General features: G+C 36.4%; 2 protein-coding genes across 2 annotated transcripts; one reads left to right on the top strand and one right to left on the bottom strand.

Moving 5' to 3' along the window:
• Positions 1-866: 866 nt before the first annotated feature.
• LOC120009612 (zinc finger protein GAI-ASSOCIATED FACTOR 1-like) lies at positions 867-3,502 on the bottom strand. Its single transcript, XM_038860264.1, has 4 exons — positions 2,892-3,502; positions 2,408-2,804; positions 2,115-2,317; positions 867-1,739 (listed from the first exon to the last, which is right to left on the bottom strand). The coding sequence occupies exons 1-4, from the start codon at positions 3,016-3,018 to the stop codon at positions 1,021-1,023; spliced, it is 1,446 nt and encodes a 481-aa protein (XP_038716192.1). The 5' UTR covers positions 3,019-3,502; the 3' UTR covers positions 867-1,020.
• An 8,415-nt stretch (positions 3,503-11,917) lies between these two features.
• On the top strand, positions 11,918-18,688 carry LOC120008503 (COP9 signalosome complex subunit 4). The gene is made up of 14 exons (XM_038858848.1): positions 11,918-12,218; positions 12,314-12,465; positions 13,148-13,251; positions 13,416-13,476; positions 14,238-14,330; positions 14,441-14,541; positions 15,482-15,590; positions 15,684-15,728; positions 15,834-15,902; positions 15,994-16,085; positions 16,201-16,243; positions 17,627-17,686; positions 17,869-17,928; positions 18,416-18,688. Exons 1-14 carry the CDS (start codon positions 12,089-12,091, stop codon positions 18,488-18,490), a joined length of 1,194 nt encoding a protein of 397 aa, XP_038714776.1. The 5' UTR covers positions 11,918-12,088; the 3' UTR covers positions 18,491-18,688.
• The last annotated feature ends 21 nt before the right edge of the window (positions 18,689-18,709 follow it).

Genomic DNA, 18,709 nt, shown 5'->3' on the forward strand with positions numbered 1-18,709 from the left:
ACACCCCAAACAACTAATAAAATTGTCCGCTTTGGATCCTGATTCCAATGGATTTGTTGTGTCAATGAGTCTTTCACATTACTCTCTATGTCCCCTTAAGAGTTGGAGTGTCAGAAATCTACATCCCAAACAACTAATTAAGTTGTCCGCTTTGAATCCCGATTCTCATAGATAAATCAAATTGTTCTTATATGTTTGTTTCTCATTGACCCAGCAACTGAGCCATAACTCAAGTCACTAAGCCCATGAAGATGCCTAATTGAATGTTAAGGATAGACTTTATACATATATACTCATCAGTTGAGACTTACTCAATCGATCGATGTGAGATATAAATGGTCTTAATTAATTAACATGTAGAGTACTTTAAAAACCAAGTATTTGTTTGTCATTCTCAGCCAAAATTTATCAACCAGTAATTGGTTTTTTTTTTTTTTTTCCCATATGACATAGCGACAGATAGCGTGACTGAGAGTACACAAAAAATAGGAGCACACACCGACACACGTACGTCAAGGAAAAGATGCATGCATCTTCCAGCTCATTAACATTAAATTAAATAGTACCCCATAGCACACACTATTTAACTATTTGCATGTTTTCTTTGAATCCTCTTATAACATTCTAGGACACCAATTCATAATTATTTACGACTCCATAAACCTTACTGAAATTGGGGGGAGTACTACAAATATGTTTGAATTGTAATTATTCGTCGAGGAGTCTTTATAACTTCTATCAATATCAATATGAATATAAGCTCAAACACGGACCGTGATAAACATGCACTAAACCATCGTTACTTCTAAATATATTGTTTCTGTGGATTTTGCTCACGAGAAACCAGAAAACATGTACACGTACAATAACACAACTAAAATTGAGGATTGCACCAATAAAAGGTAAAACCAAATTTCAAGAAGATGTACATATATCTAATGTCTAAGGAAGATTTCTAAGACAAATTTGTAAATGCAAATGTGTCTGAAACTCTATGAAAGATTGACATTTTTACCCTCCTCATAAACCATTTGTCTCTCTCTCTGATGGACCTTCCCATGTGTCTCCTCCAGGGGAACTCCCTCCTCTTCCACCATACGACGCCGTTGGACCACTAACAGTGAAGTCGCCTCCAAAGGAATTGTACAGAGCAGAGAACCCTCTTGAAGAAGCACCAGCATCCACGCCCAGCCCAAAAAGATCAAGCGTGGTGGGCTTGTTTCCAAACAGAGACGATGGGCCCACCATAACATCACCAGAGGGCAAAGCCAGCCCAAGCCCAGCTGCCACCAAATCCCTCTCTTGTTTCACAATGCCGTCTGAAGGAGGACCTGATAAAGCGATCCCACGAAGAAACGATGGGTTCGATGACGAAACTCCCATTTGAGCCGCCTTTTGAAGCAATGCGGTCGCCGACAAGGCCGGTTGTGGACTTGGAGTGTAGTTTCTGTGGTCTTGATTTTGTGCTGGGAAGAGAGAAGCTGTATGGGTAGAGAGATAAAGAGATGGGGAGAGAGTGAGTGATGTGGGTTCCAGAGCTTTAGCTCCAGAGTAGTAGTCAGGACGAGCTGCGAATGACGACGATGCTTGGGATGCTCGTGAAATTGCAGGTGCTGCTGGTGTTGAGGCGGCAAATATACTCGCGAACACACTGGTGCTTGTAGTGGTACTCGAGGGGAAGCATGTAGCAGTAGCACCAGATGTAGGTGGTGAGATCCCAATTGGGTTTTCAGCCAATTCTATCACAAGACAAGCAAAATAGAAGTTAATTAAACCAAATCAATCATAAAATCCTCTCTGCATACATATCTCAAATGTTTATCTGATGAAAGATGAGATAAAGCATAACTAGTTGGGCCAGCTCTAAAATCCAACCATAAACCTATCCCATGTAAAGAAATAAGCTAAAATTGCTGAGTGTGGAGTTAACTCGCGATTAGCATAGTCAATCACACCATCCCAGCCAACTTTTGTTTAGACTTTCATCTTTTTCAAACCACGAGAATACAAATTAAATATTGCCAGTCAAAGACTGCAATTCACATGCAAACGTTTCAAAATTGCAAATTTGACCTCATCTCCTCATTCAATGCAAATTCAACATTCCTACCTACCTGAACTTTGAACAGACACACCCGGAGACACTACTGTAGTGGACGGAGTAAGAGGAGGCGGTGGCGGCGAAGTAACCACTCTGTTGGCATTGGCACTGGCACGCACATTTCTTTCTGTAACAGAAACCGGAATTGCTTGTTCTCTCGCACTTTCCTGTGCTAATGCGTCGCAAAACGCCCTGTGCGTTATAAAGCTATCGCGCCTTCAACCACCAAAGAAACAAACACTTATCAGACACTGAAATCCAAGTAAACCACCGGAGTTCAATTTTTTATCACAAACGAGACCAAACCTGGAGAATAGAGTGCCGCAGTCACATTTATACTCTCTGCTGCCACAGGTTTTCATATGTGCCTTCCAATCGGACTGCACAGCGTATTTCTTCGAGCACCTCTCGCACTTCCACTTCTTCTCACCGTGCTTTCTGCAGAAGTGCTTCTTGATGCCAGTCAAGTCACCGAGTGCCCTCGTCGGGTTGTGGTGAACGCACGATGACTCCGGGCATACGTAAACACGCTTACGAATTTCTTTGCTCGTTCGCTGCTTCAGCTTCCACGGAAGATTGTGGCCTCGCCTGTGAAGCTGCAAGTTCTGGTCGCGTTGAAATCCCTTCCCGCAGATCTCGCACACGAATCGGTTTGTGGCCATCAGAGTTTTTGGCGATAACGCAATCACTTCCGCATCTGGATCTGAATATTCCAAACAAACAATAAATTAAGGAGAATTTGAGTGAATCTAACATAAATTATTCGGAATTTGATCTAGTTTTGGTATACCAGGCATTCCAGGGAGGTTTCGCTTCTTCTTCGGTGGTTCGACTGGTAGTAGATTACCAGATAAGCTTGTGGCTTCTTCACAAGCTGTTGTAACCGTCATCTCCGATTGATTTTCTGACTCCACCATATGTAGCTACTAATCGTATTTCCGTCAAAGCTTATTCAAATCCGAAACGTTACTGCGAACACTACTTCCTTCACTTTCAGAGCTCAATAGAGGATAATTAGGGTTTCCACTAAAAGCTAAACTAACAAGAAACGAAGACTCACATCGCACGCTAAGCCGCTAACCACTAGTTTCTGCGAAGGTACCGCTTGGTTATAGACGAATTAGGCTGATGTTTGAACACAGATTTTGATTGTTTCCAAGGAAAATCTCAAAATTCTCGAGAAAAACAAACAGATTTTCCTGGCTCAACAAATAAGGCAGTCTTTGACTCACTTCTCAATGAATAGAATCGAGACGGCGCCGGCTCCACTCAGTCGGTGATTTGTGAAGGTCCCATAAAGCGGCGGTTCCATTTCATATCTGAAGAAGATAAGAACGAAACCGAGCAGGAGTTTTCAAGCTGGAGAGACATTGATGAAAAGAGATTTGAATGAAATGAACAAAACAAAGAAAAATACACATTAAAATGGTATAAGCGGCGCCATTTAACTGTGGTTCATACTGGACGAAGTGTGCTTAACTATGGTTAAGATGGTGTCTTCCTACTCTGCTTGCTGCGTAAGCAAATCGAACCGTCCACGTGTCGCTCCTACTGCGGTTGCTGACATTTGTCGGATGCAGTCGGACTAGACGGTGCTTGTCGTTTAGTGAGAAAGTTAAAAAGTAAATCCTAATTTATGCTGCATAATTTTTAGTGAACTTTTGATAGAATTTCTTGAAAAGACATTTATACCCTAAATCTCTTCGATTTTACCATGTTATTACCTGGACCGACGAGTTCCTTACAGTAAGAGTTATTTCTCCAATTTCTTTATCAAATTCGAAAAAATTATATGATCTCACATTAACATTAATAAATTAATTGAATGTCTGTGATTAAAACGTCAGATAATTACATTAAGTTTTACAGCAGAGCCCTTATAACCCACTTAATTCTATAATTTTGATAGTTGCCAATACAGCTATTTGTCCCAGACAGGGCATGTTCCTCGTCAAAGACTCAAAATAACAAGTTTTGTGACTGCTCGTGCTATTGTCTTATTTTAATTCATTATTTTAATTCAAAATCAATCTTGTTTGTAATGTAATGTCTCTTCCTGTGCAAGAAAAGTTAAGGACAAATTTGGCAAATCAATGGCAATTGTGTGATAAGCTTTGTCCTTAAAGCCACTTTACGACAATCTTCTTGGTTGTCTCAATCTGTATGCAGTGTACGTTACAGTACATTCTGTAAATGACAAATGTCCTTGAAGCCCTCATGTGCTTACAGGCACGTCCTTTGACTATATTTTTTTTTGTAATTTCCTTTGACTAGCCTAGCTGTTGCTTCGTTGTCATACCTGACAATCCATGGAGTATTCGTATAACGCCATCAATGCTGTTGTAAATCCACACCAGGTTCAAACAAATGGGCTAAGTCTAATCCACTTAAACATATGAAAAGACATTGTTAATGGTTAAGATCTTTAATGGGTGAGATTGTCCTTATGAATAAGTCATTACTAATACTCCCTACATCTTTCGTTATGGGACAACACTCTCCCGCACTTGTTGAGATCATGTCCAATTGAATCGAATTGCTCCGATATAATGTTGTAAATCCACACTTCTCATATAAACTAATAATATTGTCCGTTTTGAGTTGTTCGGTTCCCATGAATACATCGGGCCCACATGATTTTGTTTCTCCTTAGATCCAAACAAGTGGGCTAAACCCAACCTACTTAGGCCTAAGAAAAGACCTTGTTGATGGTTAAAGAGTGGATTTGTCCTTATAAATAAGGCATTACTCCCTACATATTTCGTTGTGGGACAACATATGTTGTTTGAAAAAAAGCTGATGCTATTGTCAATACTAATATCATATTGAATTAGCATAATTCAATCGAGTCATACATATATGTATCTTTATACCTCAGACAAGTGACATATTTTATGAGTTTAAGAATTATTAGTGAAGGTTCAAAAAGAACAAATTCGTACGGATCCAAGATCCAAAGCGGATGATATCATCGAAGTGTTTAAATTTGGATTTTCAATATGGTATCAGAGCAAAGATTCGAACCATTTGGACTTCACATTTACTTGTCTACTAATCGGGTATGATATAACGGTCTACAAATGTGAGAGAGTGTCAAAATATATCATATTTTAGATTGACATAATCTAACCGAATGATATATAAATAAAGTTGTTTTATCTCTTACACAAATGTATTATTTGTTGTACCTAAAAATCATTTTATTATTGGTAACGGTCCAAAAAGAACAAATTTATACAGTGTCCATGATTAAAAAAAAGACAATATATATCAAAAGTTTTCGTGATCATCAAAGTGGGGGGAAGGGCATTTTCGACTTTTAGTTACATGTGGGGGATGATTTAGTACACTGTAATCCACTAAAAGTTTAAAAACTATCAATCCTGTGATCAGAGTAGTTGACCGTGATGACGTGGAGGGTCTATTTGTTTGACCTGCCTAGTATATCTTAATTATTGTCCAATGCCATTCTAAATTTCTAAATACGGATTTGGGCTCCATAATTTTTTAGAGTTTACAATTCATATCTAATGGTGAAGAAAAAATCATACAAATTTTAAAAATAGAAAAACAAAAATGTGATGTGATGTGACATATGTCTCAAATAATTGGATTTCAATTATAAATTCTATAATTTAAAACTAATTACTGAACCCCTAATCCTTCTAATACAAAAATTATTGGTACTATAAAAGTATTAATAATTGACTAATTAACCTAATCAATTAATAATTTGCATGGCATCCTATCATGACTAATAGTGTGAACACAAATGCCTTTTGTGGGGGGGCCGGGGGGTCCCTAATTGTGTACTCAAAGGAAGCTCTACATCATTCTCAGTTTATGTCCTGCCAAATGGCATATAAAGACTGGCAAAGCTGAGTTTGTTTTGTGCAAAAAAATCCAAATAAATTAAAACCAAGACAAGTTAAAGGGTTATTTTCTATTTGTCTTTTTGGGGTTTGTTGTCTTGTTCTAAAACGTCATGATGGTCTTGATGAGTTATTTGATGTTTGTTGGGCATTGCTGTTTATAGATAAAAGCAACTAGATAAAGATTCAAATTTGGGTTGATTATGTTCGAAGAAAGCTAGTGGAATAAAATGTCTTTTGGGGGGGGGGGGCCTTGAGTTCCATTAATAGGAAGGAAAAGTTGATAGAGTAATATTGGTGAAGCACTTTTTTATGTCATAATACACTCAACAACCATATCCACATTGATATGGGCATAAACTCATGTTGTTAGACTTGCATGTACAGAAAATCCAGCACGTGATCATAAAACGATTGTTGTCAATGAGAATCGATCTTTAATACTTTCAAAATCCATACAACTTGATCATATAGAGATTCACCATTAGACTATCACCCAAATGATTATAAGAGACTTGCATTTTGTATAATTATAATTTGACTATTTGAGTTGTGGTTCCTCGTATACCCACCCAACACGGCAAATAAAAATAGAAGGAAAAGAAAGACCCAAATCTTAAGTTTTTTTATTGTCGTTAATGATGTGTTCACAAATTAAGATATTAACAAGACTCAAATTTTGACCCAATTTATGGGTTTGGAAGGTTGTTTGACGTCAAGTGAAAAATTAAGTATTTTGACAAGTTATGGGTCCGTTTGATAGAGTGGAAAGATTGATTTTCAATGCAAACGAAAAAATTTAAAAAAAAAAAAAATGAGCTTAAACTGTGAAATATGTTGTGATGTGTTGGGTGAAGTAAAAGTTGACGTTAGAGGAAAATTTTGAAATAAAGTACTATAATATTATATTTTTGTTATTTTATATTAAATTAAATCTAATAAATATAATTCTTATTAAAATTACTTTTAAGTATTAATTAATAAATATTTTCTTATTAAAATTTTATAGTGAATTTAATATAATTGTAATTATTAATTAATAAATATTTTTACTATATTATTATGACTTTATTATTGTAATATTTATATTAATAAAAATATTAATTAATAAAAGTAAAACTCACATTTTGTATGATTGCAATATTTAAATATATAAAGGCATGTTTTTGACGTGGGTCCCATTTTGCATGGGATCCATGCCTTTATATTGAACCGCTGCAGAATACGCTCCCTTTGAGAGCTTATTTTATGCTAGTGGAACCGCTATTCCACTATCGACACTGTTACATTGAGTTGATACTTATTTGTCTAACACCACACAATATATCCCATAACTTTAAGCTCAGTTTGTTTTTTTCCACAATTTTTCCGTTAATATTGAAAATCAGTCTAATTACTCGACCAAACACACCCATAGTGTTAATATGAGGGAGTCAAATTTGTTTACTAAAATTGGTAAGTTTTATCCTTAACAAACTCAATCACAGAGGCTTTGTGGCTAACACATTGAGTTGATGCTAATTATTTACAGGTGAGATGGAATTATATGTAAGCAAATCAACAACATGATAGGGATTAGGGGATGAGAAATACAAAACTAGAAAAAGGTGAAAAGGGCTAGAGGAGCGAGGGGCCCCAAGAGTAATCATCGACAATTTGATTATCTTTTTGTTGCTTTTGTGATTCCAATGGCTCATCATGCAAAGGTTGAAAGTTATGTATCCGACAGATATATAAAAGCCAACTCGACGATCATGACGCCTATATTGACAGCTGCCCCGAGAACCCACGAAATAAACTCCTACGCCACCCCCCCACCCCCCTCCTGATTAATTCTCTTCAATTTTCAGCCCATCATATTTCTTTCTTGATACAGATCTCAATAGTTGATATCTCAATTATTATCTCACAGTATTATGATACAAATCCCAACTCCCTCCAGTTATGATACAAATCCCAACAGCTTATATCTCAATTATCATCTCACAGTATTATGATACAAATCCCAATAGTTAATATCCTAACGTGTATGCACATGATTTTTTTGTGCAGCGTGTGAAACCTGTGGAATCTATGAATTCACTTGAATCGTGTGCGTCCAACTTAATTAAGGAATAATTGAGATACCAACCACTAGAATTTTTATATTTTTTGTTCTCCCTAATTTTGCATAAAAAGGAATAATGTAACTAAATTCAAAATTAATGTCGATGTGATCATATCAGCTAGAAAAAACCTGCTGAAACATGGTCCACGCTGCACATAAATCTTCTAATAATGTACTCATGCCCACAATTCAAAACAGAAAGCCGAGGATATGTCCCACACCTAATGTTCAAAGAATGATATTGGCAGGCAAATAAAGTCAAAACCCACAGAAAAAGAAAAAAAAAAACGCAGTTGCAAACTAGGCAATTGATCCTTCAACTTCAACAGTAAAGCCCATGGCAACAGGAGGATGAAAAGTGTAAAATATACATTTTCCAATTAGGCTACCGCACAATAACAAGTCCTACAGCAGTATTCATAAGTAAACTATATAGCAAGACCCAGAACAAAAGGTATGTAATGCTCACAATACACAGAAGAATGCACTATCGATTCAACAAAACCAGGGGATTATCTGAATTAGAGCGAGATATCTAGCAGTGCTACATATATGTTCCAAACAACCTTTCCCACAGTGATCATCGATGCCAGAGTTGCTTCTGAGCTTCACCACGAATGCCTGAGGATAAATAAATCAAGAAGGTATTTAAATCTTGAACAACTGGCAGTTTATAAACAATAACAATGCATTAGTCATTTAGTCTCAAGAACAAAAGTTCCTTCACAATATCTTACGTGTTAATAACAGCATGAAAAAAGATAGTGCAAAGACAAACCACCCACCCCCCGTGCCCTTTCTCTAGATGGAAACAAAATGTTAATTAAAAGCACGAAGGAGGTGCAGATAGCCTCAAGAAAGTTGAGTCAAGTCAGGCACAAGAAAGACATAGGAACAATTAAATGATTTTCTTATTCGTTTTATCCTAGGCTAGATTACTCCAAGCAAGGAACCTCATTTTGTTTACCAAGATAGCTTATCAAGCCAATTCATTCAAGTGTATATAATGAAAATGAGTCAAATATTTGCACAATCCATTCCTACAGTAACGACAACAAATCGCCATTCACATCATATATAGGTTTAATTCACCGGAGTTGTTTCCTTTTTTTTTTACTCTATCCTATCTTAGACTACACTCCCTAATCATTTCGCAACAAATTTATAACTCATTTTTCTCCCATCCATGTCATTTTTGACATTACTCCACCTTTTGGAATATCTCCCTTGCATTTCCACATTACAACGTTCACATCTCCATGATGTAAATGTCCATATCACTTTGAACGATACTCACTCATCCTACCTTCATTCAGGGCTAAACTTCATTGATTGGATAGTGTTGTTTCTTGTCTCATCTTTTCTTGTATTATCTGCTAAATATGTAGAACATCTCAACACCCCAATATACTATACCACACAGCATAAAGGGTACATACGGCCAGCCCATAAAATTGAACTTTAATCACCAACAGTCTCCTTCGGTCACACAAACATCCGTACCTTAGCAAGCAATACAAGCAAATCAGTACTTAGGTATGTCCACCAGCTAAATCAAAATATCGCAGAGAAAAATTATTTTAAGAACCAACAAATCTTTTGGTTTAAGTTTTTAGCCCAAAGGATATCAAATATTGGGGAGCCAAACACTCTTGTTTTAAAGGTGACAAACCCCTTGGGGATACAAGGTGAGAGAGTTACATAAACACATCAATGTGACAATAGGACCAGAATCATTAGAGGATATAATTGCTGTACAACAAGATGATGCTGCTAGAATAGATTTGCTTCTGTCAAAAAAGAAGGTTAAGAAAAAGTAATCTACAAATTGAAACAGACTTATGCAGTCAGTTTCACAGGCTGATACAAGATTGTATTCTACATAAAACAAATAATATCAGTCACAATCACCCGGAAAAATAACAATATAAAAAAACTTACATGTATATGGATAGTAGATTAGTAGGTGATGCCTAATAAATCAACTACAGTGCATGATCTACATGTTATCCAGTGAGCTTTCAGGATAATTTCTACAGTTGAATTCGCAAAAGCTTGTCAAAGGTAACTTTTATACACTCTTCACTTCTTTTTCTATCATTCCAATACATCAAAATTCAAAATAATAATAATTGATATGCATGTATGATATCCTTTATATTCAGCATGCTATTTCCCAAACATCAATTAGGTGCCGGGAAGTATAAGGTTCTTATTTGTCTGTTGAATCCTGATTCATGAAACATGTTATACGTGGTCAAAAATAGAAAAATTTAAATAAGTAATAGTCCATAATGTCTAATAAAAAAGAAAGCAAATAAAGGTAAGCCATTAGTGCTTACCTTTTGCAGAAGTTGTTTACATATCGCGAACTATTGTACAAGATGAACCACATCAATACAACCACGAAAGTATATGGGACCAGTTAAGGAACTCAAAAATGAGATATCATGACAACATAGACTAGGAAAAGGCACAGGAATCCAGTTTAAAGTAAAATTATAACAGCCCATAACAAATCATAGTTATGTTTCCTTTTCCCTCAAATGCATTGTTAACTAAGATAATTCATACAACCAGATTTGTCGAAGAGCTCCATCAATCTTTACTAAGCATACCAAATCCAAAATCCAACTTCCATTTTCAGCAACTATGAAACTGATTTTGCTAAATTACATTAGCAGTAATGTTATACTCAGTCTCTCCTTTGTAAAGCAGAAAAGATTTCCAGAAGAACCTTCAAATTATAGCTTGAAAAGATTGTCAACACACAAAAGAACCCAAAATGGGACCAGTTTCAGATCATCAATATTAGAGATGAACAGTATCGGAAAATGGATTCAAATTGCATCAAATCCAATCGTAAAAACCATAGAAAATTGCATCCATGAACAATATTAACCACACAATTTGAGCCCGGAAACAGAAACAGACCAGATTCCGTGAAAATATCTCATAAAAGGATACTAAAGAGGCAACGCTCCCACCAATCCAGCATGTAGAGCCCGAAAGTGACATTGTATAGATAGATCTTGCGTTGAATCCAATTCATAGTTCCAAATCCTACAGAAAAAAAAATCGATACAGCATAATCAGATCAAGCTGCAACAGATTGAAGATGATTGAATCAACAAAGCCGGATTGAAAATCTACGAATTAACATATAGAACTTACTTTTTTCCAGAGAACGGTCTCACTTCTTAGTCTCGCAACAAAATAAATCATCACTGCTGTTCATTCAAGTGTACTTTTGAATTTCTAATGTTTTCAAGCCTTCAATAATCGAATAGCCTTGCTCTGTCGGGATTAATTTGATTTGTGATGATTTTTAATGGCTTATATAACTTTATTTCATTATGTGCAATGGAATTTTAGCATTTAATCACTAATTAGGCATGTATATCTTCCCATTCTCAATCACTTGAGGGACAGTCTAGTGATGAATTTCTGTGGGATTAAACCACATGAAGTACAAAATTTTGAGTTCCATTCTTACTAGGAACAATACATTTGTGGTTACGTTCTGGGTTTTGACCCAACTTACTCTATCCTTAGGTGAAAAATTTATATGCGGGCTACTCGAGTTTGAGCTAATATTGGATATTTTAAGGGTAAACTTGTATGATGTCGTTCTTGATTAAAAAAACGTAGTATTTTCCCATCATATTACAGAGTATAATCAATTTTTTGAAGAGAGAATATAATTAATCAATAAAAATACTAAGCAGGCTTTTACAAGCCCAAACGAGAGCCCAAGGGTTCTTTGAGGGAGGGAAAAAGGCCAGAGGCCCAGAGCCCATTTTTCCGTATTTATTGCGCATTGACGCGTCAGCAAAACCTTGTCGAGTGCCTGCAAAAGCAAAAGACGGAACTAAAAATCCGCATCAGTAGCAACACACGCCTACGGCGATTTCGAAAAAACGGTAACCAGTGAAGACGTAGCAGCAATTCTTAGTGAAAGATTTTAGGGTTCCAAGCGTCGAATCTGGGAGGAGAAAACGACGAGCCATGGATAGTGCCCTTGCTAGTGCGTCTGCGATCACTGACCAGAGGCAAAAGATCGAACAGTATAAGCACATTCTCTCCAGCGTTCTCTCATCGAACGACATCGTTCAAGCGAAGAAATTCATAGACCACAGTAACTATCTCTCCCCTACTATTTCTTTCATAAATTGTTCTCCTAGGGTTTTTAGTTTTTTCGATGGATGTAATAGTTCAAAAATCGATTTGCAGTACTGTCGGACGATGCTCCATTGGTGGTGTCGCGGCAGCTTTTGCAGACTTTCGCGCAAGAATTGGGGAGATTGGACCCCGACGCGCAAAAAGAGATTGCTCACCATACTCTAGCACAGATTCAACCTCGTGTTGTTTCCTTCGAGGAACAGGTGTGTTTTTTGAGATGGAGGCTACATGGAATGGTGGCTGGTTACTGAATATCTCCAATGTACTTTTCTTCGGTGTTTCACATTATTTATGATTTATTTATGAGGGTATTTAGTTCCAAATTTTCCCTTTAGAGAGAACAATGTATTTGTGATGGAGTCAACGTTTGATAGATTTGATCTAATTTTCGTTCGGCAGTGATCGGACTTTATACTATTTTTTTTTCTGCGTGTGGTGTGCAAAATTTTTGATAGTAGCACTGTGAAAACGTATCGCAACGTTTAAGTTAATCCTGATTTTGGAGAAAAATTCGTCTTCTTCTGCATTGCCGATCCTTACCCTAGGTTTCGCTAATGTCGATGTCTCTGGCTTCTTGTTTTGAAATTTATTTTATTGTTGTTTATCATCATTTTTCCCACTCTTAAGTTTTCATGAAGATAGGTAGAGTGGATCCATTATACTGTTTTTGCTATTTTAAGTTTAATTGTATGCTTATCTTTTGCTTGGAATACAGATATTGCCGGATAATGGTGGATGGTCTTTGTAAAACCAGTTTTCTTCACTGTGGTTGTGTTATATAGGAATATTTGTTTGTTTATCTATTCAGACAATAATTGGACATCATTGGTGGTGCTTACTTGTTAAGTAAATGTTGAGAAAACCCACTGTTTTGTTGAGTTTCAGGTATTAATAATTAGAGAGAAACTGGCTGAGCTGTATGAGTCTGAGCAGCAGTGGTCAAAAGCAGCTCAGATGTTGAGTGGCATTGATTTAGACTCGGGAATGAGGTATGCCAGTGAGATTCCTTACATTTTGATCATGGAAAATAAGATAAGACTTCTGCTCATATTATATGTGTACAGTACTTAATAATACATTTATTTTTATGATTAAGCTTCTGACTTATTTTGCATGCACAGTAATTGATAGTACAATTGTTTTTGTGATGCAGAGTGATTGATGATACATTCAGGTTGTCAAAGTGCGTCCAAATTGCCCGCCTGTATCTTGAGGTAGTTAATGTGGTTCACTTGTGGCTTGTATGATGAAAGATTTTATTTGCAATATGTGTCTGACTTGTCCGTATTGCCTTTGGATGTGCTGGGTCAACTGGTTCCTTGCTACATCCAGTACGAGGCACTCATATAAACAATTTGTGTGCATGTCTTGGAGGAGGGCATTCCCTTATCTTAAGAACAGGGAGAGTGGAGGGTGGTATTCCCTTATTCTAAGAACAGGGAGGGGACACCATTCAGGATTTTGGTAATTGTCATGAAAAGGTTTCCATATTATGAAGTACAATATGGATACTAAATATGATAAAATATATCTCATGATATTTGGTTTTTAGGAAATTGGTTAAACAACTTCCATGCACGATACAATTTTTAACATTAGGTTATTAATATTTATATTGTATTAGGGAGGAATTGCAAATTAATACTGGGTGCTTGCTTTTATATGTTTAGCACATATAAATCTATTGGAGATGGATAATTAGCCCAAACATAGGATGAGTTATTAAAAGAATACTTTTTAGTGTCTCTGATTTTGTGTTAATGTATCTAAAAGTAGCATATTCTAGTTGAATCAGTTTTGCCTGGAATTTTTGGATATGTTTCTCAGCTAGAGTTTACATGAGTTTATCTATCAGTATCTGCAACCCTAGCTACTGTGATATTGCTTTTGTTTTAAATGCAATTATGGGGTATTGTTCTGTGATATTGTTTAGTAGATTACTTGCAAACAAGTTCTTTCCCTTCTTACCTTGCAGGATGATGATGCTGTCAACGCAGAAGCTTTCATCAACAAAGCTTCATTCTTGGTCAGCAACAGTCAGAATGAAGTGCTAAACTTACAGTACAAGGTATGTTCTTTTTTTTTTTCTTGTCAGTTAAGATGATTAGTATCAAGGTACAAGGCTTCATATTTTCGTAACTTTTTGACCCCATCCTTCCTCCCTTTCTGTATTATCAGGTCTGTTATGCAAGGATTTTAGATTTGAAAAGGAAGTTTCTTGAAGCAGCACTCCGCTATTACGACATATCCCAAATTGAGCAGCGACAGATAGGGGATGAGTGTGTGCTAATTTCATCTCAATTGCTTCTTTTCTTTTCTTTTCTTTTTTTGCTGAAATTCTTTAAAAATCTCTTTGAAGTTGCCTTGATTTTTATTCATTTCCATGTCCATGTTTAAAAATGTAATTAGAATCTTTACTGAAACTGAAAGTATCTTAACTCAGGTCCATCCTTCCAGGGTCTTGTATTTTGCTCATTTATGCCTAATCTACTTATCTCATTGCAACTCACACTCATATGAATTATATTCTAGAATGACTTCAATTTTTTTCCATGTAATCAAAATTTGTTTTAGATTTAGCCATAAATCTGAAAAGCTGTTGACCCATTGTTGAAACTGTTCGACGTGTTACGTATTTTTCTTTTCACGGACAATCGGTTTCTGCAGTCAAACTTTACTGTCGTCTAGTGCACCAACTTTCTTGCAATATGTAATCTTCATGTAACTTAAGCGTATGCTGCTTAAGTCTGTGTTGGATTTATTTTACTGTATATGTTTTTTGCACACTGTTCATTGTTGGCACTATCTCAACAATTTTCTTGAAATATGCAATCTTCATGTAACTTCAGATTTGTTGCTCAAGTCTTTTTTTTGTTTGATTTATTTTAGTGTATATGTTTTTTGTACTCTGTTCATAGTTGACACCATCTTTGTGTCTCTTGATAAAATATTTCTTTTGCTCTAAAAAACTATGAAGAAAAGAAGAAGAGAACTGGTGGACGTATAAAAGTTTATCTGGCGGTGTAATGGCACATGTAATGTATTCTATAGTTTTATGTTTTTTTGGTGCAACTTGATATATCCTTCTCCCTTCTCATTTCTCTGTGCATGTTGGTCTATGTTGGGGTGCTAAATGCAAGATTGTCCATTCCCTTATACATATTGATTTGCAGTAAGGCTCTAGATACAAGATTGTAAATATATTTCCCTTTATAACAGAACCATTGATGAGGAAGCATTGGAGCAAGCCCTATCTGCTGCGGTGACATGTACAATTTTGGCGGCTGCAGGTCCTCAACGTTCTCGTGTTCTTGCCACTTTGTACAAGGTAAACATCCAATCCTTGTATAAAGAGTGTTGGAGAGAATAAATTGCACTTTTAAGTTTGGAGGATGTGCTGATGCATTGTGATATGATTCAGGATGAACGATGTTCCAAGTTAAAAATTTATCCAATATTACAGAAGGTTCTCTCTCTCTCTCATGGACATGCGTATGTCAACTTGGGCATTCTTTCTACTCAGTATGCATTTAACTCTTATGTCCATGGTGACTGATTATTGAATTTCTAGGTGTATCTGGAGAGAATTTTGAGGAAGCCAGAAATAGATGCATTTTCGGCAGAGCTAAAAGCACATCAGGTTCAAAGATTTTTCAATTTTCGATTTTACTTTTTGTGTATTGTTGTAAGCTTCAATGGGCGCCCCTTACTATTTTTCGCCATTTCTTCAGAAAGCTATTCTTCCAGATAATTTTACTGTGCTAGATCGAGCCATGATTGAGCATAATCTTCTGAGTGCAAGCAAACTCTATACAAATATAAGGTTGGAGTATTTTTCTGTTCTCCCCCTTCTTTTCCCCTTCTCTCCTTATTTTATATCGTGCGATCACCCTAACAAACATTTTCACTTTCATCTTCCTATTTATCTTTTGATGTAGTTTCGATGAACTGGGCACTTTGCTTGGCATTGCACCAGATAAGGTACAGTTATCTTTCAAAAATGTAGTTCAAATCGGTGTTCTAGCGTATGAAAGTATATTTATTCCTTGCTCACGTAGGGTTTGAATCACTTAAGGCAAAAGAATCTAGCTATCCTGAGAGGGGGAACAGGCTTCATAAAGTGGCTGTAAATTGGAACATATTCAGTAGGACTTTCTTTCTTTATGAATTGCTGTGGCATATTTTCTGGTTCTCTTGGTTCTCTTCCCTATGTTATTTACTTTTCAAACATACCTACGTGAATGATACTGCAATGGTTACGGAAAGTATGATTTGGCCATACTGGCAACATCCAACTTTAATTTCATGCTTATTGGCTTGGCTATGGTAGTGACCCCCTTATTGGCGATAGATATACCCTTTTTTTTTTTTAAAATGTGGAAGTCGAATTGAAACTGGAACCGGAAACCTCTTTAAGGTAGAGCCACATTGAACTAACCATCCCTAGAGACTAAGCCTAGGATGCTATTGCTAGCAATCATTGCAAACCACCAGTATCAATTATATCCAGGTCCAGTGGGAACTACAGCCAGGTTGTATCAAGTGGGACTCAAACCGAAGACCTCCAAATTTATGGATAATCCCAAAGTTGCCATCCCTTACCATTGGACTATCCTTTTTTGGTTCTTTTTTCACCTTCTTTTCTTAATCTCTCGAGGCATTAGTGAGTTTTTCTGCCTTGTATGGCATAGCCTGTTATTATTATGGTACTGGTTATATTGCGCCCATCTACTGACTAAGATTGTGCTACTTTTGTTTTTTCTTTATTAAGATAATGCATCAAATACCAAGAGCTATTACTTTGACCTGGTTATTTACAGTTGAAAATTTCATGGATTTATAAAGGGACATGGGTGAAGCTATCATGGACTCAACCTGAGAATGGTTATATCATTTGAATTGGTTTTAAGCTGTCTACTGAAAAATTAGTACATGTCAAAAGTTTTCACCCTTTTGTTTGAAATCCTAGAATAGTTGGGCTTTGCCTTGTGCATGCAGAAATTGTAGTCTGTTTCGCCTTCAGCCAAGATTCTCTCTCTCACAATATTGTTCGCCAACATTTTTTATGATCCTCTTTTCTTCTCTCAAAATATCAGAGAGTTAATTTGAAGCTATTTCAGTTAAAAATCTACTGGTTTTGAGAGGTGTTTAATTTTTGATGATCTTCGTTAGAGCTTCATGTAAATATATCTATTCTGTTTTTCATTCAAAAAAAAAAAATATATCTTTTCTGAGCAAGGTTGAGTTTGTATGTTATAGATTCCTTTTAGTTCTTAGGCCATTTTACTTTCTCCCGGTATTATGCCTTCAAGTTTTGATCATTTTGTTTTGGAGCTTGAACATTTTGGCGCTCCTACTTTACAGGCTGAGAAGATAGCTTCAAGAATGATTTATGAGGATAGAATGAGGGGATCTATTGACCAGGTAAATTTTCGATGTTCAAATTATTAAATGCAAGATTTCAGTAAGTCATGTTTTACTAAGGCAAATTTCCACTAATTCAGTTGGTTCATTTTATTTTGTTGCATGTTTGGGCACAAGAATTCAATAATTTGCCATAGCCTTTTACCCAAAAATTTAGCATCTTTTTTGCTGTATTTAATCAGGTGGAAGCTGTCATACATTTCGAGGATGACACTGAAGAGCTGCAACAGTGGGATCAACAGGTGATTCTCTGCCTTGAGTGCCTAATATTCTATGTAGGGCATGGTTTGGCTGACCATCAAACCCCAGAACCATGGAATTAAATACATGTGCCTGACACTACCATAGATTGTCAGACTTCAAAATTTTTATGATTTGGGATTGCATGACTTGTTTGTTCTTCTTCGTCATCCTCCTCCTAGCTTTGCCCTAAAGGATAACTATTTGGGGCTGGCCGTGCCCTGATGCGGAGTTTGCTCAAACATGTTATTATTTAGAAAGGGGAAAGGGCATTGTAGAATTTAGTAACCTCTGATCGGGTTCCCATTTGTGTAGCTGGCCGTGCCCTCATGCGGAGTTTGCTCAAACATGTTATTATTTAGAAAGGGGAAAGGGGATTGTAGAATTTAGTAACCTCTGATCGGGTTCCCATTTGTCTTGCAAATTATTGTGATATTACCTTACAATGATAATTCTCAACGACTTATGTTATATCTTCGACATTTGCAGATTGTTGGCTTGTGTCAAGCTCTCAACGATGTACTGGATAGCATGGCGAAGAAAGGCTTGGCAATTCCTGTGTGATTTACATGGTGATCATTTGTATTATTCTTTTGCCTGCACTGACAACTAATCTGTCTCTTATCATCTCAAACTATATCGTTCGACTTAATTTACATTTTGTGAAGTTTAATCGGCCTGCTGTTTCACTCTGGTGGTGGTTCACGAATGCTAGTTTGATGGGGCGGTTTATGATCATATTAATAAATCTAATTAATTTTAGTTTAAAATTCAAAATCTATA

The sequence above is a fragment of the Tripterygium wilfordii genome, chromosome 11 (assembly GCF_013401445.1).
Source record: "Tripterygium wilfordii isolate XIE 37 chromosome 11, ASM1340144v1, whole genome shotgun sequence".
NCBI classification, from domain to species: domain Eukaryota; kingdom Viridiplantae; phylum Streptophyta; class Magnoliopsida; order Celastrales; family Celastraceae; genus Tripterygium; species Tripterygium wilfordii.